Here is a 26,428-nt window from a genome sequence, read left to right on the forward strand (position 1 = left end):
AGTGTCTTCGTGTGTGATTGTGGTACACTATCTGGTGATTGCGCATGAGCAGTCTGCATGCGGAAGCTTCACGCGGTACGAACCTGCGCGTAATTGTTTTGGACGCTGGCCGTAAGTATTTCAATTTTTATCCATATTTATGGAGATCGATTGTTTGGATTATATGCATTTTGTTTAGATCGTTTGTCCGCGTATTCCGCGACGTTGTTCGTTTGACTTTTGCTGCGCGGAGACTCTAAATTAGTGTTAATTTGCTACCTAGTCAAAGTAAATTGACTTCGGCGACAAAATAAGTGTATGGGAAACATGATCTGATTACGTTACAGAAATGTTAGGAGTTTGCTGGGTTGCATTTGTTTGAAAAAATCGCAGACATTTATTTATTGTTTAGAAAAATCATACACTTGTTTAGAAAAATCACACATGCACTTATGAACGTTGTAATCATGGCTTGCACAGGGTTGCCAAATAAGGGAGAATGCAGCAATCTTTCCCCCAGTTTAAAGCAGGTGAACAGTGAAAAATATTCCCATCATCTCCATTATGGTTAATACATAAAATATGCAGTCTCCATCTTAGTTCTGAGTATTCGTAGGAAGATGAAGTCACTGCTCCCTCAGTCGCTTCTGTCTCAGGAGCTGTTTGAGAAGGTCAGAGCTCACACACCAAATGTCAACTTAGTGCACACCAGCTCCGTCTCATAACAGTTTCATGTAGACCGGAAAAAAAATTGTCTCGCTGCAATAATTAAAGCTCATTTGTCTGCTCCGTTTGAGCCGAAACTTGGAACTAATGAGGCCCTGCTTAGATCAGGTCGGTGAAGGTCATTCTAATGATGGCTCTAATGCGATGAGAGAAAAACCTGTCGGATTAAGCTGCATTTCATTGTCTGATAATATCTGGGGCAGTGTGATGCGCGTTTAATACCTTGTTTGGGAGAAGGATAACACGTCGTCATAAAACGGCGTATCTGAAGGGACGCCATGAGTATAGAAAGGTTACCTTAATCAACTTTGATAAACAGTGAATGCAATTATCTGTTCGCTCCTATCGCATTGTAGCTTGTTTTCTGAAGGTCACATTGTGTGAAAACATCCTTCTTTTCATTCTCGCCTACACACTTGTTTTTATTGCCACAGTTCAACATAAGATACATACTGTATAGTTTCAAGGATTTTTTAAAATAAATAATGAAAATGCACTAGATGTTCTGATTGTGACATGAGGATGCAAGGTCTCCAAAATATATTTTGTTGCGTTTTATAGGATGTGTCATAAAAGTAGCTATCATGTGGATTTATTCATTGTTTTCGTGATGAAGGATCACTCGGACGTTTATTTTGTATTGTCAGATTTGGCATTAAATGGCACCAAATGAAGAAATAAAAAGTATTGAGACACTCAAAAGGCGCATGAATTAAGCCGTGTTTGGATATAGTACGACCATAAAGACTAAATTTTATTATTTTAACCCAGTGATCCATTTAAAAAAAAAACTTCTTGGATTAGTCAATCCTAGGCAACATCTACATTGTACACTCTTACTCAGTGAGCCATTCAGACCATCAAACACCTTTAGGATGAGTAAAAACACAATTTTTCATAGTTATCCTTGACTTTATAGACCATTTACACATTTTCTTTCCAGTCAATGGATCGTAATGCTTCACCAGTAAATTCCGTCCGTCTCTTCGACAAAGACGCAAACCATTCCTCCCTCCCAAACGTTTAGCAAAATGCGCTCTGTCAACGGCCATGGGGGAGGATGGGGTGATCTGAGCATTCTCTCTCAGGAAGAAAGCGTTCAGCTCCCCACTTGGCCGTCACGGTATGTGCTGACGGCCAACAGATAAAGGCTTATCAGACGCTTAACTTCTCCTCGGCGCTGATTTGTGATTACATGTATCTTTTTAAATGGTTTTCATACGTAGTGTTGAGCTGCTTGCATTCAACAGGGGATTTATGATGCATTTTTCATTTCATCCTTTCCCAGAAATGGAGCCCTCAACTCCCCTCCCCTGCCGAAGCCCCCTCTTAGATGTTCTACCCCTTCTTAACAGTTCAACTAACGATGAACTCTGCTCGAGAGGCCCCAGCGTAATCCGTCTATATGGAGGAACCAGGAGCACTTGGCCCGATTTGTGTGCGTGAGTGGTTTTTCTTAGGGGTGTACCAACATCAGCACCGTTTTTGCAGCTCAGAGATGGGATAGACACTTGAAAGTGTTTTAGTGGGGCGCATTTGTTTGGCCATGATTAGCCTTATTGTCAGTGTGGATGGGGGTTTACTACAGGCATTTTATTATAATTGCTTTTTTAAAAAAAATTGTTTAACCCTGCAGTGTGTGGCAAATAGAAAGTATGAATATTTATCCAAAGACGTTTGAGCATGAAGCAGGTTTGTTTACAGCCAGGCATCCGATGTTCTTGTTTGCACAGATAATGTGAGGCAGCGTATCGCTCTAGTCAGATGACGTCTAGTGTTTCAAAGTAAATACGAGCCTGCGAGGATCCAAAGCTTTATTTCCTTCCTTTGAGCTCAGACACAAAAACAAGGAGTGGCTTTTTCTTAGCATGCCGCTCTTCCAGTTGGGCCACATGTGTGGGCTCGCATTATTTTGGTGGAATCGCGAGCGGGTCAAAGGAAGTCAAGCAGTTCGACCGGTTCGCCTCAGTTCAGATGACCCGACAGTCGTACCTGCTCGGATATCCAATACGTCTCGCTTCCTCCGCCCGAATAAGCCAAAAGCGTGCACTTACGCCACCTGGTATTCACAATGATAACTACAATTAAAGTAGCATTAGCATAATTGAAAAGTAAAATGCGAGCGTAAGAATGTCCAGTGTTTATACTTGGTTTTAAAAGAGAAATACTGCAGGAATAAAAAGAAATATTTCCCTTCGTAACTTCGCTGCTACCGGGCTGAATCGTGATTAGTATGGTGATTTGTACATGTTTTTAAACAATGTTTTTTTTTACAGCTGATGGGGAAACCTGCCTCGAATGTGATGATTATGTGCGGATTTAATGTAAGTTGGATACATTAGTATTATTCTGTACGTTATGCACATATTTGAATTTTATATACATGCATATGCATGAGACAAAAATTATTTCATGATAATTATCGTTATCGTTTTATCGCCCAGCTCTAACTTTACTTATGTATGTTTGTGTGTGTGTATGTTTGAATGTATGTATGTATGAATTTATGCATGAATGAATGCATGAATGTGTGCATGAATGTATGCATGGATGTATGCATGAATGTATGTATGTATGAATGTATGTATGAATGTATGTATGAATGTATGTATGTATGATTGTATGTATGTATGAATGTATGTATGAATGTATGTATGATTGTATGTATGTATGATTGTATGTATGTATGAATGTATGTATGAATTTATGTATGAATGTGTATGAATGTATGTGTGTATGAATGTATGTATGTATGAATGTATGTATGCATGAATGTATGCATGAATGTATGCATGAATGTATGCATGAATGTATGCATGAATGTATGCATGAATGTATGCATGAATGTATGCATGAATGTATGCATGCATGCATGTATGTATGTATGTATGCATGCATGCATGCATGCATGTATGCATAAATGATTTTTTGAGCATGCTTAAACCATCAAATTTTCATTTGATTATTAATTTGTAGTTTGCCTGTAAAATAATTCAATTTTTCCCCTGGCAGGCATGAAGGCAACTCAAGGAGAGAAACTCCTCTGCTGTCGGTCACCTCGCCTAAATCCTATTTCAAAACTTAGGAACTGCATTACTTTGAAGTAAGTCACTTGTCTGATTGAATGTCATTCACATAATTTTTTTGTTGTTGTTACTCAGCCAGTTGCTCTTGTCTGTAGAGCTAGAAGTGGACGAGCCATAGTTTCTGAGCAAGACGCTTAGAAAACATTAAACCCGAGCTGTGCTGATGATTTTGGCAATTTAGGATTTTTCAGCTCAGTGAATAGAAAAGTTCTGATTAGAAAAAACTGCAGACAATACTAGTCTGGAAAATCTTATGAAATGTTAAGAATGAAAATTTGAACTTTTAGGTGGCCCACTGTTTATATAACTATAGATTAGTCCAAAATGTATATTTTTAGCTTTCTGCCTGCCATGTTGTGTAAAACTTATGGACTGATGCAGTCATAGAAGTCGACTCAAATGCTCTTAATTCTAAGACGATATGCATTTACGCCACGTTGTCGCCCTCATGTGGTCAGGTCGAAAATACCACCTAATGCTGTTTTTTTTCTCTGATTATTTTAGTCCCAAGTTTTAAAAAAACGACATAGTATAGTAAGGCTTTTTTCTTTAAAAAAACGACATAGTATAGTAAGGCTTTTTTCTTAAAAAAACGACATAGTATAGTAAGGCTTTTTTCTTTAAAAAAACGACATAGTATAGTAAGGCTTTTTTCTTTAAAAAAACGACATAGTATAGTAAGGCTTTTTTTCTTTAAAAAAAAGACATCGTATAGTAAGGCTTTTTTCTTTAAAAACGACGTAGTATAATAAGGCTTTTTTCTTAAAAAAAACGACATAACATAGTAAGGCTTTTTTCTTAAAAAACGACAGTGTATAGTAAGGCTTTTTTCAAAAAAAAAAAAACATAGTATAGTAAGGTTTTTTTCTTTAAAAAACACAGTATATAGTAAAGCTTTTTTTCTTTAAAAACGACATAGTATAGTAAGGCTTTTTTTCTTAAAAACGACATAGTTTAGTAAGGCTTTTTTTCTTTAAAAAAACGACATAGGATAGTAAGGCTTTTTTTCTTAAAAAACGACATAGTATAGTAAGGCTTTTTTCTTTTAAAAAAATGACATAGTATAGTAAGGCTTTTTTCTTAAAAAAACGACATAGTATAGTAAGGCTTTTTTCTTAAAAAACGACATAGTAAGGCTTTTTTCTTAAAAAACGACATAGTATAGTAAGGCTTTTTTCTTAAAAACGACATAGTATAGTAAGGCTTTTTAAATTAAAACGACATAGTATAGTAAGGCTTTTTGTCTTAAAAACGACATAGTATAGTAAGGCTTTTTTTCTTAAAAAACGACATAGTATAGTAAGGCTTTTTTTCTAAAAAAAACGACAGTATAGTAAGGCTTTTTTAATTAAAAAACGACATAGTATAGTAAGGCTTTTTTCTTAAAAACGACATAGTATAGTAAGGCTTTTTTCTTTTAAAAAACACAGTATATAGTAAGGCTTTTTTTCTTAAAAAACGACATAGTATAGTAAGGCTTTTTTCTTAAAAAAACGACAGTATAGTAAGGCTTTTTTAATTAAAAAACGACATAGTATAGTAAGGCTTTTTTTCTTTAAAAAACAACATAGTATATATAGTAAAGCTTTTTTAATTAAAAAACGACATAGTGTAGTAAGGCTTTTTTTCTTAAAAAACAACATAGTATAGTAAGGCTTAAAAAAACGACATAGTATAGTAAGGCTTTTTTCTTACAAAAAAACGACATATTATAGTAAGGCTTTTTTCCCCTTTAAAATGACATAGTATAGTAAGGCTTTTTTCTTAAAAAAACGACATAGTATAGTAAGGCTTTTTTCTTTAAAAAACCGACATAGAATAGTAAGGCTTTTTTTCTTAAAAAACGACATAGTATAGTAAGGCTTTTTTTCTTAAAAAACGACATAGTATAGTAAGGCTTTTTTTCTTAAAAAACGACATAGTATAGTAAGGATTTTTTCTTAAAAAACGACATAGTATAGTAAGGCTTTTTTCTTAAAAACGACATAGTATAGTAAGGCTTTTTTTCTTTAAAAAAACGACAGTATAGTAAGGCTTTTTTTCTTAAAAAAACGACACAGTATAGTAAGGCTTTTTTAATAAAAAAACGACAGTATAGTAAGGCTTTTTTAATAAAAAAAAGACATAGTATAGTAAGGCTTTTTTCTTAAAAACAACATAGTATAGTAAGGCTTTTTAAATTAAAAACGACATAGTATAGTAAGGCTTTTTTGTCTTAAAAAACGACATAGTATAGTAAGGCTTTTTGTCTTAAAAAACAACATAGTATAGTAAGGCTTTTTTCTTAAAAACGACATAGTATAGTAAGGCTTTTTTTCTTGAAAAAACGACATAGTATAGTAAGGCTTTTTTCTTTAAAACTACATAGTATAGTAAGGCTTTTTAAATTAAAAAAACGACATAGTATAGTAAGGCTTTTTGTCTTAAAACACGACATAGTATAGTAAGGCTTTTTTTCTTTAAAAACGACATAGTATAGTAAGGCTTTTTGTCTTAAAACACGACATAGTATAGTAAGGCTTTTTTTCTTTAAAAACGACATAGTATAGTAAGGCTTTTTTTCTTAAAAAATGACATAGTATAGTAAGGCTTTTTTCTTTAAAACTACATAGTATAGTAAGGCTTTTTTTCTTAAAAAACGACATAGTATAGTAAGGCTTTTTTTCTTAAAAAAACGACATAGTATAGTAAGGCTTTTTTCTTTAAAACTACATAGTATAGTAAGGCTTTTTAAATTAAAAAACGACATAGTATAGTAAGGCTTTTTTAATAAAAAAACGACATAGTATAGTAAGGCTTTTTTTCTTAAAACACGACATAGTATAGTAAGGCTTTTTTTCTTTAAAAACGACATAGTATAGTAAGGCTTTTTTTCTTTAAAAATGACATAGTATAGTAAGGCTTTTTTCTTTAAAACTACATAGTATAGTGAGGCTTTTTTTCTTAAAAAACGACATAGTATAGTAAGGCTTTTTTTCTTAAAAAACGACATAGTATAGTAAGGCTTTTTTCTTAAAAAACGACATAGTATAGTAAGGCTTTTTTCTTTAAAACTACCTAGTATAGTAAGGCTTTTTAAATTAAAAAACGACATAGTATAGTAAGGCTTTTTTAATAAAAAAACGACATAGTATAGTAAGGCTTTTTTTCTTTAAAAACGACATAGTATAGTAAGGCTTTTTGTCTTAAAAAACGACATAGTATAGTAAGGCTTTTTTTCTTAAAAAACGACATAGTCTATAAGGCTTTTTTCTTTAAAACTACCTAGTATAGTAAGGCTTTTTAAATTAAAAAACGACATAGTATAGTAAGGCTTTTTTAATAAAAAAACGACATAGTATAGTAAGGCTTTTTTTCTTTAAAAACGACATAGTATAGTAAGGCTTTTTTTTCTTAAAAAATGACATAGTTTAGTAAGGCTTTTTTTCTTAAAAAACGACATAGTATAGTAAGGCCTTTTTCTTAAAAAAACGACATAGTATAGTAAGGCTTTTTTTCTTAAAAAACGACATAGTATAGTAAGGCTTTTTTTCTTAAAAAACGACATAGTATAGTAAGGCTTTTTTCTTAAAAAACGACATAGTATAGTAAGGCTTTTTTTCTTAAAAAACGACATAGTATAGTAAGGCTTTTTAAATTAAAAACGACATAGTATAGTAAGGCTTTTTGTCTTAAAAAACGACATAGTATAGTAAGGCTTTTTTAATAAAAAAACGACAGTATAGTAAGGCTTTTTTAATAAAAAAAAGACATAGTATAGTAAGGCTTTTTTCTTAAAAACAACATAGTATAGTAAGGCTTTTTAAATTAAAAACGACATAGTATAGTAAGGCTTTTTGTCTTAAAAAACGACATAGTATAGTAAGGCTTTTTTTCTTAAAAAACGACATAGTATAGTAAGGCTTTTTTTCTTAAAAAACGACATAGTATAGTAAGGCTTTTTAAATTAAAAAACGACAGTATAGTAAGGCTTTTTTTCTTTAAAAAACGACATAGTATATATAGTAAAGCTTTTTTAATTAAAAAACGACATAGTGTAGTAAGGCTTGTTTTCTTAAAAAACGACATAGTATAGTAAGGCTTAAAAAAACGACATAGTATAGTAAGGCTTTTTTCCTACAAAAAACGACATATTATAGTAAGGCTTTTTTCCCCCTTTAAAATGACATAGTATAGTAAGGCTTTTTTTCTTAAAAAACGACATAGTATAGTAAGGCTTTTTGTCTTAAAAAACGACATAGTATAGTAAGGCTTTTTTCTTAAAAACGACATAGTATAGTAAGGCTTTTTTTCTTAAAAAAACGACATAGTATAGTAAGGCTTTTTTCTTTAAAACTACATAGTATAGTAAGGCTTTTTAAATTAAAAAAACGACATAGTATAGTAAGGCTTTTTGTCTTAAAACACGACATAGTATAGTAAGGCTTTTTTTCTTTAAAAACGACATAGTATAGTAAGGCTTTTTGTCTTAAAACACGACATAGTATAGTAAGGCTTTTTAAATAAAAAAACGACAGTATAGTAAGGCTTTTTTAATAAAAAAAGACATAGTATAGTAAGGCTTTTTTCTTAAAAACAACATAGTATAGTAAGGCTTTTTAAATTAAAAACGACATAGTATAGTAAGGCTTTTTGTCTTAAAAAACGACATAGTATAGTAAGGCTTTTTTTCTTAAAAAACGACATAGTATAGTAAGGCTTTTTTTCTTAAAAAACGACATAGTATAGTAAGGCTTTTTAAATTAAAAAACGACAGTATAGTAAGGCTTTTTTTCTTTAAAAAACGACATAGTATATATAGTAAAGCTTTTTTAATTAAAAAACGACATAGTGTAGTAAGGCTTGTTTTCTTAAAAAACGACATAGTATAGTAAGGCTTAAAAAACGACATAGTATAGTAAGGCTTTTTTCCTACAAAAAACGACATATTATAGTAAGGCTTTTTTCCCCCTTTAAAATGACATAGTATAGTAAGGCTTTTTTTCTTAAAAAACGACATAGTATAGTAAGGCTTTTTGTCTTAAAAAACGACATAGTATAGTAAGGCTTTTTTCTTAAAAACGACATAGTATAGTAAGGCTTTTTTTCTTGAAAAAACGACATAGTATAGTAAGGCTTTTTTCTTTAAAACTACATAGTATAGTAAGGCTTTTTAAATTAAAAAAACGACATAGTATAGTAAGGCTTTTTGTCTTAAAACACGACATAGTATAGTAAGGCTTTTTTTCTTTAAAAACGACATAGTATAGTAAGGCTTTTTGTCTTAAAACACGACATAGTATAGTAAGGCTTTTTTTCTTTAAAAACGACATAGTATAGTAAGGCTTTTTTTCTTAAAAAATGACATAGTATAGTAAGGCTTTTTTCTTTAAAACTACATAGTATAGTAAGGCTTTTTTTCTTAAAAAACGACATAGTATAGTAAGGCTTTTTTTCTTAAAAAACGACATAGTATAGTAAGGCTTTTTTCTTAAAAAACGACATAGTATAGTAAGGCTTTTTTTCTTAAAAAAACGACATAGTATAGTAAGGCTTTTTTCTTTAAAACTACATAGTATAGTAAGGCTTTTTAAATTAAAAAAACGACATAGTATAGTAAGGCTTTTTTCTTTAAAACTACATAGTATAGTAAGGCTTTTTAAATTAAAAAAACGACATAGTATAGTAAGGCTTTTTGTCTTAAAACACGACATAGTATAGTAAGGCTTTTTTTCTTTAAAAACGACATAGTATAGTAAGGCTTTTTGTCTTAAAACACGACATAGTATAGTAAGGCTTTTTTAATAAAAAAACGACAGTATAGTAAGGCTTTTTTAATAAAAAAAAGACATAGTATAGTAAGGCTTTTTTCTTAAAAACAACATAGTATAGTAAGGCTTTTTAAATTAAAAACGACATAGTATAGTAAGGCTTTTTGTCTTAAAAAACGACATAGTATAGTAAGGCTTTTTTTCTTAAAAAACGACATAGTATAGTAAGGCTTTTTTTAAAAAACGACATAGTATAGTAAGGCTTTTTAAATTAAAAAACGACAGTATAGTAAGGCTTTTTTTCTTTAAAAAACGACATAGTATATATAGTAAAGCTTTTTTAATTAAAAAACGACATAGTGTAGTAAGGCTTGTTTTCTTAAAAAACGACATAGTATAGTAAGGCTTAAAAAAACGACATAGTATAGTAAGGCTTTTTTCCTACAAAAAACTACATATTATAGTAAGGCTTTTTTCTCCCTTTAAAATGACATAGTATAGTAAGGCTTTTTTTCTTAAAAAACGACATAGTATAGTAAGGCTTTTTGTCTTAAAAAACAACATAGTATAGTAAGGCTTTTTTCTTAAAAACGACATAGTATAGTAAGGCTTTTTTTCTTGAAAAAACGACATAGTATAGTAAGGCTTTTTTCTTTAAAACTACATAGTATAGTAAGGCTTTTTAAATTAAAAAAACGACATAGTATAGTAAGGCTTTTTGTCTTAAAACACGACATAGTATAGTAAGGCTTTTTTTCTTTAAAAACGACATAGTATAGTAAGGCTTTTTTTCTTAAAAAATGACATAGTATAGTAAGGCTTTTTTCTTTAAAACTACATAGTATAGTAAGGCTTTTTTTCTTAAAAAACGACATAGTATAGTAAGGCTTTTTAAATTAAAAAACGACAGTATAGTAAGGCTTTTTTTCTTTAAAAAACGACATAGTATATATAGTAAAGCTTTTTTAATTAAAAAACGACATAGTGTAGTAAGGCTTGTTTTCTTAAAAAACGACATAGTATAGTAAGGCTTAAAAAAACGACATAGTATAGTAAGGCTTTTTTCCTACAAAAAACGACATATTATAGTAAGGCTTTTTTCCCCCTTTAAAATGACATAGTATAGTAAGGCTTTTTTTCTTAAAAAACGACATAGTATAGTAAGGCTTTTTGTCTTAAAAAACGACATAGTATAGTAAGGCTTTTTTCTTAAAAACGACATAGTATAGTAAGGCTTTTTTTCTTAAAAAAACGACATAGTATAGTAAGGCTTTTTTCTTTAAAACTACATAGTATAGTAAGGCTTTTTAAATTAAAAAAACGACATAGTATAGTAAGGCTTTTTGTCTTAAAACACGACATAGTATAGTAAGGCTTTTTTTCTTTAAAAACGACATAGTATAGTAAGGCTTTTTGTCTTAAAACACGACATAGTATAGTAAGGCTTTTTAAATAAAAAAACGACAGTATAGTAAGGCTTTTTTAATAAAAAAAGACATAGTATAGTAAGGCTTTTTTCTTAAAAACAACATAGTATAGTAAGGCTTTTTAAATTAAAAACGACATAGTATAGTAAGGCTTTTTGTCTTAAAAAACGACATAGTATAGTAAGGCTTTTTTTCTTAAAAAACGACATAGTATAGTAAGGCTTTTTTTCTTAAAAAACGACATAGTATAGTAAGGCTTTTTAAATTAAAAAACGACAGTATAGTAAGGCTTTTTTTCTTTAAAAAACGACATAGTATATATAGTAAAGCTTTTTTAATTAAAAAACGACATAGTGTAGTAAGGCTTGTTTTCTTAAAAAACGACATAGTATAGTAAGGCTTAAAAAACGACATAGTATAGTAAGGCTTTTTTCCTACAAAAAACGACATATTATAGTAAGGCTTTTTTCCCCCTTTAAAATGACATAGTATAGTAAGGCTTTTTTTCTTAAAAAACGACATAGTATAGTAAGGCTTTTTGTCTTAAAAAACGACATAGTATAGTAAGGCTTTTTTCTTAAAAACGACATAGTATAGTAAGGCTTTTTTTCTTGAAAAAACGACATAGTATAGTAAGGCTTTTTTCTTTAAAACTACATAGTATAGTAAGGCTTTTTAAATTAAAAAAACGACATAGTATAGTAAGGCTTTTTGTCTTAAAACACGACATAGTATAGTAAGGCTTTTTTTCTTTAAAAACGACATAGTATAGTAAGGCTTTTTGTCTTAAAACACGACATAGTATAGTAAGGCTTTTTTTCTTTAAAAACGACATAGTATAGTAAGGCTTTTTTTCTTAAAAAATGACATAGTATAGTAAGGCTTTTTTCTTTAAAACTACATAGTATAGTAAGGCTTTTTTTCTTAAAAAACGACATAGTATAGTAAGGCTTTTTTTCTTAAAAAACGACATAGTATAGTAAGGCTTTTTTCTTAAAAAACGACATAGTATAGTAAGGCTTTTTTTCTTAAAAAAACGACATAGTATAGTAAGGCTTTTTTCTTTAAAACTACATAGTATAGTAAGGCTTTTTAAATTAAAAAAACGACATAGTATAGTAAGGCTTTTTTCTTTAAAACTACATAGTATAGTAAGGCTTTTTAAATTAAAAAAACGACATAGTATAGTAAGGCTTTTTGTCTTAAAACACGACATAGTATAGTAAGGCTTTTTTTCTTTAAAAACGACATAGTATAGTAAGGCTTTTTGTCTTAAAACACGACATAGTATAGTAAGGCTTTTTTAATAAAAAAACGACAGTATAGTAAGGCTTTTTTAATAAAAAAAAGACATAGTATAGTAAGGCTTTTTTCTTAAAAACAACATAGTATAGTAAGGCTTTTTAAATTAAAAACGACATAGTATAGTAAGGCTTTTTGTCTTAAAAAACGACATAGTATAGTAAGGCTTTTTTTCTTAAAAAACGACATAGTATAGTAAGGCTTTTTTTAAAAAACGACATAGTATAGTAAGGCTTTTTAAATTAAAAAACGACAGTATAGTAAGGCTTTTTTTCTTTAAAAAACGACATAGTATATATAGTAAAGCTTTTTTAATTAAAAAACGACATAGTGTAGTAAGGCTTGTTTTCTTAAAAAACGACATAGTATAGTAAGGCTTAAAAAAACGACATAGTATAGTAAGGCTTTTTTCCTACAAAAAACGACATATTATAGTAAGGCTTTTTTCTCCCTTTAAAATGACATAGTATAGTAAGGCTTTTTTTCTTAAAAAACGACATAGTATAGTAAGGCTTTTTGTCTTAAAAAACAACATAGTATAGTAAGGCTTTTTTCTTAAAAACGACATAGTATAGTAAGGCTTTTTTTCTTGAAAAAACGACATAGTATAGTAAGGCTTTTTTCTTTAAAACTACATAGTATAGTAAGGCTTTTTAAATTAAAAAAACGACATAGTATAGTAAGGCTTTTTGTCTTAAAACACGACATAGTATAGTAAGGCTTTTTTTCTTTAAAAACGACATAGTATAGTAAGGCTTTTTTTCTTAAAAAATGACATAGTATAGTAAGGCTTTTTTCTTTAAAACTACATAGTATAGTAAGGCTTTTTTTCTTAAAAAACGACATAGTATAGTAAGGCTTTTTTTCTTAAAAAAACGACATAGTATAGTAAGGCTTTTTTCTTTAAAACTACATAGTATAGTAAGGCTTTTTAAATTAAAAAACGACATAGTATAGTAAGGCTTTTTTAATAAAAAAACGACATAGTATAGTAAGGCTTTTTTTCTTAAAACACGACATAGTATAGTAAGGCTTTTTTTCTTTAAAAACGACATAGTATAGTAAGGCTTTTTTTCTTTAAAAATGACATAGTATAGTAAGGCTTTTTTCTTTAAAACTACATAGTATAGTAAGGCTTTTTTTCTTAAAAAACGACATAGTATAGTAAGGCTTTTTTTCTTAAAAAACGACATAGTATAGTAAGGCTTTTTTCTTAAAAAACGACATAGTATAGTAAGGCTTTTTTCTTTAAAACTACCTAGTATAGTAAGGCTTTTTAAATTAAAAAACGACATAGTATAGTAAGGCTTTTTTAATAAAAAAACGACATAGTATAGTAAGGCTTTTTTTCTTTAAAAACGACATAGTATAGTAAGGCTTTTTGTCTTAAAAAACGACATAGTATAGTAAGGCTTTTTTTCTTAAAAAACGACATAGTATAGTAAGGCTTTTTTCTTTAAAACTACCTAGTATAGTAAGGCTTTTTAAATTAAAAAACGACATAGTATAGTAAGGCTTTTTTAATAAAAAAACGACATAGTATAGTAAGGCTTTTTTTCTTTAAAAACGACATAGGATAGTAAGGCTTTTTTTCTTAAAAAATGACATAGTTTAGTAAGGCTTTTTTTCTTAAAAAACGACATAGTATAGTAAGGCTTTTTTTCTTAAAAAACGACATAGTATAGTAAGGCTTTTTTTCCTTAAAAAACGACATAGTATAGTAAGGCTTTTTTCTTAAAAAACGACATAGTATAGTAAGGCTTTTTTTCTTAAAAAACAACATAGTATAGTAAGGCTTTTTAAATTAAAAACGACATAGTATAGTAAGGCTTTTTGTCTTAAAAAACGACATAGTATAGTAAGGCTTTTTTAATAAAAAAACGACAGTATAGTAAGGCTTTTTTAATAAAAAAAAGACATAGTATAGTAAGGCTTTTTTCTTAAAAACAACATAGTATAGTAAGGCTTTTTAAATTAAAAACGACATAGTATAGTAAGGCTTTTTGTCTTAAAAAACGACATAGTATAGTAAGGCTTTTTTTCTTAAAAAACGACATAGTATAGTAAGGCTTTTTAAATTAAAAAACGACAGTATAGTAAGGCTTTTTTTCTTTAAAAAACGACATAGTATATATAGTAAAGCTTTTTTAATTAAAAAACGACATAGTGTAGTAAGGCTTGTTTTCTTAAAAAACGACATAGTATAGTAAGGCTTAAAAAAACGACATAGTATAGTAAGGCTTTTTTCCTACAAAAAACGACATATTATAGTAAGGCTTTTTTCCCCCTTTAAAATGACATAGTATAGTAAGGCTTTTTTTCTTAAAAAACGACATAGTATAGTAAGGCTTTTTGTCTTAAAAAACGACATAGTATAGTAAGGCTTTTTTCTTAAAAACGACATAGTATAGTAAGGCTTTTTTTCTTAAAAAAACGACATAGTATAGTAAGGCTTTTTTCTTTAAAACTACATAGTATAGTAAGGCTTTTTAAATTAAAAAAACGACATAGTATAGTAAGGCTTTTTGTCTTAAAACACGACATAGTATAGTAAGGCTTTTTTTCTTTAAAAACGACATAGTATAGTAAGGCTTTTTGTCTTAAAACACGACATAGTATAGTAAGGCTTTTTTTCTTTAAAAACGACATAGTATAGTAAGGCTTTTTTTCTTAAAAAATGACATAGTATAGTAAGGCTTTTTTCTTTAAAACTACATAGTATAGTAAGGCTTTTTTTCTTAAAAAAACGACATAGTATAGTAAGGCTTTTTTCTTTAAAACTACATAGTATAGTAAGGCTTTTTAAATTAAAAAACGACATAGTATAGTAAGGCTTTTTTAATAAAAAAACGACATAGTATAGTAAGGCTTTTTTTCTTAAAACACGACATAGTATAGTAAGGCTTTTTTTCTTAAAAAACGACATAGTATAGTAAGGCTTTTTTCTTTTAAAAAACGAAATAGTATAGTAAGGCTTTTTAAATTAAAAAATGACAGTATAGTAAGGCTTTTTGTCTTAAAACACGACATAGTATAGTAAGGCTTTTTTTCTTTAAAAACGACATAGTATAGTAAAGCTTTTTTTCTTAAAAAATGACATAGTATAGTAAGGCTTTTTTCTTTAAAACTACATAGTATAGTAAGGCTTTTTTTCTTTAAAAACTACATAGTATAGTAAGGCTTTTTTTCTTAAAAAACGACATAGTATAGTAAGGCTTTTTTCTTAAAAAACGACATAGTATAGTAAGGCTTTTTAAATTAAAAAACGACATAGTATAGTAAGGCTTTTTTAATAAAAAAACGACATAGTATAGTAAGGCTTTTTTTCTTAAAAAACGACATAGTATAGTAAGGCTTTTTTCTTAAACGACATAGTATAGTAAGGCTTTTTTTCTTAAAAAACGACATAGTATAGTAAGGCTTTTTTCTTTAAAACTACCTAGTATAGTAAGGCTTTTTAAATTAAAAAACGACATAGTATAGTAAGGCTTTTTTAATAAAAAAACGACATAGTATAGTAAGGCTTTTTTTCTTTAAAAACGACATAGTATAGTAAGGCTTTTTTTCTTAAAAAATGACATAGTTTAGTAAGGCTTTTTTTCTTAAAAAACGACATAGTATAGTAAGGCCTTTTTCTTAAAAAAACGACATAGTATAGTAAGGCTTTTTTTCTTAAAAAACGACATAGTATATTAAGGCTTTTTTTCTTAAAAAACGACATAGTATAGTAAGGCTTTTTTCTTAAAAAACGACATAGTATAGTAAGGCTTTTTTTCTTAAAAAACGACATAGTATAGTAAGGCTTTTTTCTTAAAAACGACATAGTATAGTAAGGCTTTTCTTCTTAAAAAAAACGACATAGTATAGTAAGGCTTTTTTCTTTAAAACTACATAGTATAGTAAGGCTTTTTAAATTAAAAAAACGACATAGTATAGTAAGGCTTTTTTAATAAAAAAACGACATAGTATAGTAAGGCTTTTTGTCTTAAAACATGACATAGTATAGTAAGGCTTTTTTTCTTAAAAAACGACATAGTATAGTAAGGCTTTTTTTCTTAAAAAACGACATAGTATAGTAAGGCTTTTTTCTTAAAAAAACGACATAGTATAGTAAGGCTTTTTTCTTAAAAACGACATAGTATAGTAAGGCTTTTTTTCTTAAAAAACGACATAGTATAGTAAGGCTTTTTGTCTTAAAACACAACATAGTATAGTAAGGCTTTTTTTCTTTAAAAACGACATAGTATAGTAAGGCTTTTTTCTTAAAAACGACATAGTATAGTAAGGCTTTTTTTCTTAAAAAATGACATAGTATAGTAAGGCTTTTTTTCTTAAAAAACGACATAGTATAGTAAGGCTTTTTTCTTAAAAAACGACATAGTACAGTAAGGCTTTTTTTCTTAAAAAACGACATAGTATAGTAAGGCTTTTTTCTTTAAAACTACATAGTATAGTCAGGCATTTTAAATTAAAAAACGACATAGTATAGTAAGGCTTTTTAAATAAAAAACGACATAGTATAGTAAGGCTTTTTGTCTTAAAACACGACATAGTATAGTAAGGCTTTTTCTCTTAAAACACGACATAGTATAGTAAGGCTTTTTTTCTTAAAAAACGACATAGTATAGTAAGGCTTTTTTTCTTAAAAAAACAACATAGTATAGTAAGGCTTTTTAATTAAAAAACGACATAGTATAGTAAGGCTTTTTTTCTTAAAAAACAACATAGTATAGTAAGGCTTTTTTTCTTAAAAAACGACATAGTATAGTAAGGCTTTTTTCTTTAAAACTACATAGTATAGTAAGGCTTTTTAAATTAAAAAACGACATAGTATAGTAAGGCTTTTTTAATAAAAAAACGACTTAGTATAGTAAGGCTTTTTGTCTTAAAACACGACATAGTATAGTAAGGCTTTTTGTCTTAAAACACGACATAGTATAGTAAGGCTTTTTTTCTTAAAAAACGACATAGTATAGTAAGGCTTTTTTCTTAAAAAAACGACATAGTATAGTAAGGCTTTTTTCTTAAAAACGACATAGTATAGTAAGGCTTTTTTTCTTAAAAAACGACATAGTATAGTAAGGCTTTTTTTCTTAAAAAACGACATAGTATAGTAAGGCTTTTTTCTTAAAAAACGACATAGTATAGTAAGGCTTTTTTTCTTAAAAAACGACATAGTATAGTAAGGCTTTTTTCTTTAAAACTACATAGTATAGTAAGGCGTTTTAAATTAAAAAACGACATAGTATAGTAAGGCTTTTTAAATAAAAAACGACATAGTATAGTAAGGCTTTTTGTCTTAAAACACGACATAGTATAGTAAGGCTTTTTCTCTTAAAACACGACATAGTATAGTAAGGCTTTTTTTCTTAAAAAACGACATAGTATAGTAAGGCTTTTTTTTCTTAAAAAAACAACAGTATAGTAAGGCTTTTTAATTAAAAAACGACATAGTATAGTAAGGCTTTTTTTCTTAAAAAACAACATAGTATAGTAAGGCTTTTTTTCTTAAAAAACGACATAGTATAGTAAGGCTTTTTTCTTTAAAACTACATAGTATAGTAAGGCTTTTTAAATTAAAAAACGACATAGTATAGTAAGGCTTTTTTAATAAAAAAACGACTTAGTATAGTAAGGCTTTTTGTCTTAAAACACGACATAGTATAGTAAGGCTTTTTGTCTTAAAACACGACATGGTATAGTAAGGCTTTTTTTTCTTAAAAAACGACATAGTATAGTAAGGCTTTTTTCTTAAAAACGACATAGTATAGTAAGGCTTTTTTTCTCAAAAAAACGACATAGTATAGTAAGGCTTTTTTCTCAAAAAAACGACATAGTATAGTAAGGCTTTTTTCTTTAAAAACGACATAGTATAGTAAGGCTTTTTTTCTTAAAAAACAACATAGTATAGTAAGGCTTTTTTCTTAAAAACGACATAGTATAGTAAGGCTTTTTTTCTTAAAAAATGACATAGTATAGTAAGGCTTTTTGTCTTAAAACACGACATAGTATAGTAAGGCTTTTTGTATTAAAACACGACATAGTATAGTAAGGCTTTTTTTCTTAAAAAACGACATAGTATAGTAAGGCTTTTTTTCTTAAAAAAACAACATAGTATAGTAAGGCTTTTTAATTAAAAAACGACATAGTATAGTAAGGCTTTTTTTTTCTTAAAAAACGACATAGTATAGTAAGGCTTTTTTTCTTAAACGACATAGTATAGTAAGGCTTTTTTCTTTAAAACTACATAGTATAGTAAGGCTTTTTTAATTAAAAAAACGACATAGTATAGTAAGGCTTTTTGTCTTAAAACACGACATAGTATAGTAAGGCTTTTTGTATTAAAACACGACATAGTATAGTAAGGCTTTTTTTCTTAAAAAACGACATAGTATAGTAAGGCTTTTTTTCTTAAAAAAACAACATAGTATAGTAAGGCTTTTTAATTAAAAAACGACATAGTATAGTAAGGCTTTTTTTTCTTAAAAAACGACATAGTATAGTAAGGCTTTTTTTCTTAAACGACATAGTATAGTAAGGCTTTTTTCTTTAAAACTACATAGTATAGTAAGGCTTTTTAAATTAAAAAACGACATAGTATAGTAAGGCTTTTTAAATAAAAAAACGACTTAGTATAGTAAGGCTTTTTGTCTTAAAACACGACATAGTATAGTAAGGCTTTTTTTCTTAAAAAAACAACATAGTATAGTAAGGCTTTTTTTCTTAAAAAACGACATAGTATAGTAAGGCTTTTTTCTTAAAAACGACATAGTATAGTAGGGCTTTTTTTCTTAAAAAATGACATAGTATAGTAAGGCTTTTTTTCTTAAAAAACGACATAGTATAGTAAGGCTTTTTTCTTAAAAAACGACATAGTATAGTAAGGCTTTTTTTCTTAAAAAACGACATAGTATAGTAAGGCTTTTTTCTTAAAAACGACATAGTATAGTAAGGCTTTTTTTCTTAAAAAAACGACATAGTATAGTAAGGCTTTTTTCTTTAAAACTACATAGTATAGTAAGGCTTTTTAAATTAAAAAAACGACATAGTATAGTAAGGCTTTTTTAATTAAAAAAACGACATAGTATAGTAAGGCTTTTTGTCTTAAAACACGACATAGTATAGTAAGGCTTTTTGTATTAAAACACGACATAGTATAGTAAGGCTTTTTTTCTTAAAAAACGATATAGTATAGTAAAGCTTTTTTTTTTTTAAAACGACATAGTATAGTAAGGCTTTTTTTTCTTAAAAAATAACGACATAGTATAGTAAGGCTTTTTTTCTTAAAAAATAACGACATAGTTAGGCTTTTTTTCTTAAACGACATAGTATAGTAAGGCTTTTTTCTTAAAAAAACGACATAGTATAGTAAGGCTTTCTTCTTTAAAAAAAACGATACAGTATAGTAAGGCTTTTTTTCTTAAAAAATAACGACATAGTTAGGCTTTTTTTCTTAAAAAACGACATAGTATAGTAAGGCTTTTTTCTTAAAAAAACGACATAGTATAGTAAGGCTTTCTTCTTTAAAAAAAACGACATAGTATAGTAAGGCTTTTTTTCTTTAAAAAGGCACAGTATAGTAACTTTTCTCTGATTATTTTAGTTCCAAGTTGGGGACCTTCTGATGCCACCGTTTAAGACCTGAACCTTCCATGTCTTCTACCCTAAAGTGAGTGCTTTAAAAAAAAACTCTCAGACAAATTCAGTACACATTTTTTAATAACATGGCACAATTTACATAACACATTTTGAATGAGGGACATGCTGAAGATTCAGTTACTTCTTTTTATCAATTTGTACACAATCTACAGAGATTTTCCTCTTTTTTTATCTGTACAAGTTAACAGCAAATTATAAAAAAAAACTCATTTGACAATCTTTTAGCAATACGCATCAGCTAACGCCACTATGGCTGTGTTGTTGTACATTTCAATGTTGAAGTAAAATAACACTGCACGAAAGGTTCACCAAATTTGAAGCGCACTACTAAAATAGATCTCTTCTTGTTAGAAACAAAATGTCCATAGTTTGATTTTTTTGTCTTTTTAATTTTGTAGGTACCACAACTCAAGAAAGCACTTTGTATACACCAACATGACCTATTTTCATAACAAGAACTTTACACGCCTTTTATGGATGGATCAAATACGCCGTTTTCCAAGACCAAAGGCAGTCACGTGAGTTTAAGATTTTTCTCTCCATTTGCGCTGCCGCTTCTTTCGGACACAAATTTCTTTCAACGCAATTTCATCCCTCGGATTGTCCCAACAAAGTACCAAGCGATTTGTAGTGTGTAAAGTTGTGGAGAGAATACGGCGTTTATTTTTTTGTGGTGAGCCAAATTTGTTGCATAGTAGAACGCGGGGTGGGGGTCTCTGGTACAATGCGTAATCAGCTGCGTCCATCCAAAATGCAAAAAGCACATTCGGAATCACTCCCTAAATTCTCCTTTATGTACATTTGTCCAAAGTAAAGCTTTCAAATGACTCTTTTTGCATATTTGTACCATGATCCATACAAAGCGAGCACAGTGACTGTACATTTATTTATAACATTTGCTGTCCGTCAGTGCTAAAGTATCTGTACATTCCAAAATCTCCATCCCCCTTTGGCTGTACAATAAAAAGACGCGACACCGAAAAATCAAAAGGTTGCTTTCGGAAATTAACGCCAAAAATCGATTCCTTGCTCGACCGTATTTTCGTTCACAGCTATGTTACAGTCTCACTTTTGCCCAAAGCTAAGTGCTAATTGCAGTTCACCGTGCCTCGATGTCCTTGTGAGGAGGTCTGTCTCTTATGTCAGTGGTCAAGGGGGTGGTCCGTCTGGGCGAGGCCGGCCTGGCACCCAGTGTAGGGATGAGTGGGGGTGGGGCGCTAAGTGAGGCGGTGGGCGGAGTCTTAAGAATACTGCTCTGATGGGCAGCGGCGGCCGCTGCAGCAGCAGCAGCCGCCGCCGCCACGGAGGGGCTGACCCTGGAGTAGTGCATGCCCGGTAGTCCCGGGCCCACGAGGCCCTGAGCGTGGTGGGGTAGATGTCCGTCGAGGGCTGGATGGTGCATGGCGGGGTGAAGGCGGTGCTCGTATTCCTCCCGGAGCAGTCGCTCGCGTTCCTCCAAGTGCGCGCGCTCGTGCTCCCGCCTCTGCTCCAAGGCCAAAGGGTGCAAGTGGTCGCGGTTGAAGTCGTGGGCTTCGCGCTCCCGGTAGGACCGCTCGGCCTCGTAAAGGCGGGGCGCTGTCAACCGTTGAAGAGGATCGTTCCTGAGGAACAGGTCCCTGGCCAGAGGCTCCCGTCTGTGCACGTCCAATCCCCTGTAAGGGTCCCTCATGGGGTCCCAATGGAAGGCGGCGGGGTAAGGGAAGCGTTCGGCGCCAGGGATGGGGCTCATACCCATGAAGGGCGCCACCACTCGAGTTCTCTCAAGACCGCTCATGCTGTTGATGGTGTGGACTCCCGTCATGCCCATGGGCATCGGCATGGAGGCGGGAGGGTGGAGGTGCGGCACTGCGGGCGCCAATGGGTGCTCGCCCGCTTTCTCCGCCGCGTCTTGGTCCTCCTTTCGCTCTTCTTTCACTTTGATCTCACTGTTCCTCTTGTGTTCAAAGGGCAGCTCCCCCTTCTTCTCCGCCAACTCCCTGCTCAGGCCGCCGTTGGGGCGCTCCAGGCTCGTCTGCCGTACGTAGGGCGATGCTGCGCCTCTGTTGGACACCTTGTCGTCCGACAACTTCCCATCGTGGATGGCGTCCCTGTCGCCAAGTTGGTTGTCTTTGACTTTGGGCTCATCCACGCCGCTATCTTTTAAAGAATCCGGGGGCTCCCTTTCCCTGTCTTTTAACTTGTTCTCTTTGTCTCTTAGAGCTTCTCCAGAGGACGGAGGCACGTGGCTCCTGTGGTGGTCGGGAGGACGACTGTGACCGAGAAGACTCATGGCGGTCACCGGGACCGGAGAAGGGTGGCTGGAGTGCCTTTTCTCCGCCGAATCCCTGGAAACACACCCAAAAACACACTTCTAGGTACAGTTTGGAGGTCTGTTTTTGAACTTCACGTTTTAGATTAAACTGTATGTGTATATACGTATATATATGTGTGTATATATATGTGTATATGTGTATATGTATATATATATATATGTATGTATATGTATATATATATGTACATGTATACATGTACACGCGTTTACGTGTACACGTGTGTACTCGTACACGTGTGTACATGTACACATGCACATGTGTGCATGTGTACATAAACACATGCACATGTGTGCATGTGTGCATGTGTGCATGTGTACATGTACACATGCACACATGCACATGTGTACATGTACACATGTACACATGCACACATGTGTACATGTACACATGTACACATGCACACATGTGTACATGTACACGTGTACATGTACACGTGTACACATGCACACATGTGTACATGTACACGTGTACATGTACACATGTGTACATGTACACATGTGTACATGTACACATGTGTACATGTACACATGTGTACATGTACACATGTGTACATGTACGTGTACACATGTACATGTACACATGTACATGCACACATGTGCATGTGTACATGTACACATGCACATGTGTGCATGTACACATGCACATGTGTGCATGTGTACATGTGCACATGTGTGCATGTGTACATGTACACATGTGTACATGTACACATGCACATGTGTACATGTACACATGCACATGTGTACATGTACACATGCACACGTGCATGTGTACATGTGTACATGTGTACATGTACACATGCACATGTGTGCATGTGTACATGTTCATGTGTACATGTACACATGTACACATGCACATGTGTGCATGTGTACATGTACACATGTGTACATGTACACATGTGCATGTGTGCATGTACACATGTGTACATGTACACATGTGCATGTGTGCATGTACACATGTGTACATGTACACATGTGTACACATGTGTACATGTGCACACATGTACACATGCACATGTGTACATGTACACATGCACATGTGTGCATGTGTATGTGTACATGTACACATGCACATGTGTGCATGTGTACATGTACACATGTGCATGTGTGCATGTACACATGCGCATGTGTACATGTACACATGTGTACATGTACACATGTGTACATGTACACATGTGTACATGTACACATGTGTACATGTACACATGTGTACATGTACACATGCACATGTGTGCATGTACACATGCACATGTGTACATGTACACATGTGTGCACATGTGTACATGTACACATGCACATGTGTACATGTGTACATGTACACATGTGTGCACATGCACACATGTGCATGTGTACATGCACACATGTGCATGTGTACATGTACGCATGCACATGTGTGCATGTGTACATGTACACATGCGTACATGTACACATGTACACATGCACACATGTGTACATGCACACATGTGTACATGTGTACATGTACACATGCACACATGTGTACATGTACACATGCACACATGTGTACATGTACACATGCACATGTGTGCATGTGTACATGTACACATGTGTACATGTACACATGTGTACATGTACACATGCGCACATGTACACATGCGCACATGTACACATGCACACGTGTGCATGTGTACATGTGTACATGTACACATGCGTACATGTACACATGTACACATGCACACATGTGTACATGTGTACATGTACACATGCGTACATGTACACATGTACACATGCACACATGTGTACATGCACACATGTGTACATGTACACATGTGTACATGTGTACGTGTACATGCACACATGTGTACATGTACACATGTGTACATGTGTACGTGTACATGTGTACATGTACACATGTGTACATGTACACATGCACACATGTGTACATGTACACATGCACATGTGTGCATGTGTACATGTACACATGCGTACATGTACACATGCACATGTACGCATGTGTACATGCACACATGTGCATGTACACATGTGTACATGTACACGTGCATGTGTACATGTGTACGTGTACACGTACACATGTGTACATGTACACGTACACATGTGTACATGTACACGTACACATGTGTGCATGTACACATGCGCACATGTACACATGCGCACATGTACACATGCACACATGTACACATGTGCATGTGTACGTGTACACATGTACACATGCACGTGTACATGTGTACACATGTGTACATGTACACATGCACGTGTACATGTGTACACATGTGTACATGTACACATGCACGTGTACATGTGTACACATGTATACATGTACACATGTACACATGTACACGTGTACGTGTACACATGCGTACATGTACATGTACACGTGTGCATGTGTACATGTGTACATGTGTACACGTGTACATGTGTACACGTACACATGTACGTGTACACATGTGTACATGTACACATGTGTACATGTACACGTGTACGTGTACACATGTGTACGTGTACACATGTGTACATGTACACATGTGTACATGTACACATGTGTACATGTACACATGTGTACATGTACACATGTGCACGTGTGCATGTGTACATGTGTACATGTACACATGTGTGCATGTGTACATGTACACATGCACACATGTGTGCATGTGTACATGTACACATGCACACATGTGTGCATGTGTACATGTGTACATGTGTACATGTACACATGCACACATGTGTGCATGTGTACATGTACACATGCACACATGTGTGCATGTGTACATGTGTACATGTACACATGCACACATGTGTGCATGTGTACATGTACACATGCACACATGTGTGCATGTGTACATGTACACATGCACACATGTGTGCATGTGTACATGTACACATGCACACATGTGTGCATGTGTACATGTACACATGTACACATGCACACATGTGTGCATGTGTACATGTACACATGCACACATGTGTGCATGTGTACATGTACACACATGTACACATGTACGTGTACACGCGTACATGTATACGTACACGTGTACACACATACGCATATACTTACATTTTGAGAAATAGACTCACCTGTCTTTGTCGTCTTTACTACCGACAGAGTCCCGTTTGTCAGCGTCCCGCTCGTGGGAGCTGACCGAGGCGCTCCTCTCCGATTCTCCAGGCTTCAGCCAAGGCGGTGGTGTGGGGAAAGAAGGCGGGGTGCGGTGCAGGCGGTTCCAGGGCTCTTGGTGGTTGCTGTTGGGGCCGACGCCAAAGTGCTGCTGCGGGTTGGGGCCATCTTTATGGCCAAACATGGAGTTAGCCGCTGCCAGGGATTCAACACGCGGCAAAGCACAACAGGACACAAGTTAAATGCGTATCTCTACTACGGCACAGCTATGGTGTTTGCCTTCAAATTCACTTTGAGAGAACGCCTTGTCGCGAGGCTCAAACTCACTTAGTGCCGGATTCCCCAGTCCTCCGAACGCCGACGAACTGAGAGCTCCCAGGCCGCCGAAAGAGGGTGGCCTACTGAAAGGTTCTGGAACCAAACAGGATAGATTTAGAACCTTTTTTTCAATAATGTGAAGACAAACGGCACTCTTACCCAAGTGTGGTGCTGGGCTCAGAAAGTTTCCGTGATGGTGGGGTGGATGGCTGAAGGGACCAGCCGATGGGTGTGTTGGACCTGAGAACATTAAACAAGAACATTGTCATTTTAATAAAAAATAAAAGCCTTACTCTACATGGTCTTGTTTTTTTTATGTTAATGAAGAAAGCCTACCTTTTTTTTCTTAAAAATAGTCTTACTATACATGGTAATTATTTGAACAAATAAAGGCCTTACTTATAGACAGCAACACGTGTATACATGTACACGTGTACACATGTACATGTATACATGCACATGTGCACGTATACAAGTACACATGTGCACGTATACATGTACACATGTACCTTACTTATAGACAGCAACATTTTCCTTAAAATCAGTATGAACATTTAAAAGTGCATTTTATAAGTATTAAATGTTGTTTGGATGAAGAAGACCCATCCAACATTGGAAGTGCAGACAAGGAAAATGTTCGAGATTCTTTTTAAAAAAGAAGTCCCTGGTGCCGAGTGTTTATATGTGAACCAGATGTCTTTAGCTTTACTCTGTTGCACAGGCCTGTTTTCAGACAAAATTATTCAAATGGCAAATGTTTTTCGCAATAATACAAACAACGT

The 26,428-nt window shown here is 32.7% G+C and overlaps 1 protein-coding gene and 1 long non-coding RNA gene across 15 annotated transcripts in view; one reads left to right on the plus strand and one right to left on the minus strand.

Moving 5' to 3' along the window:
* Positions 1-25,943, plus strand: LOC144067900 (uncharacterized). The gene is made up of 8 exons (XR_013298062.1): positions 1-111; positions 1,994-2,143; positions 2,982-3,029; positions 3,718-3,808; positions 19,874-19,939; positions 20,328-20,447; positions 21,876-22,283; positions 25,317-25,943. It is a non-coding gene; the product is annotated as an uncharacterized LOC144067900 (long non-coding RNA).
* The window catches only part of auts2a (activator of transcription and developmental regulator AUTS2 a), a 152,877-nt gene continuing 146,420 nt past the window's right edge, over positions 19,972-26,428 (minus strand). For 7 of the 14 annotated variants that reach the window (XM_077591962.1, XM_077591961.1, XM_077591964.1 and 4 more), the window contains 3 exons: positions 25,656-25,886; positions 25,289-25,535; positions 19,972-22,253 (listed from right to left, as the gene is read on the minus strand). In XM_077591962.1, the coding sequence (XP_077448088.1) occupies positions 21,029-22,253; positions 25,289-25,535; positions 25,656-25,886 (1,703 nt within the window). In that variant the 3' untranslated portion in view covers positions 19,972-21,028. The remainder of the gene's footprint in view (positions 22,254-25,288; positions 25,536-25,655; positions 25,887-26,428) is intronic. The other 7 variants (XM_077591967.1, XM_077591968.1, XM_077591973.1 and 4 more) reach the window with 4 other exon arrangements.

Source organism: Stigmatopora argus, chromosome 22 (assembly GCF_051989625.1).
Source record: "Stigmatopora argus isolate UIUO_Sarg chromosome 22, RoL_Sarg_1.0, whole genome shotgun sequence".
NCBI lineage: Eukaryota > Metazoa > Chordata > Actinopteri > Syngnathiformes > Syngnathidae > Stigmatopora > Stigmatopora argus.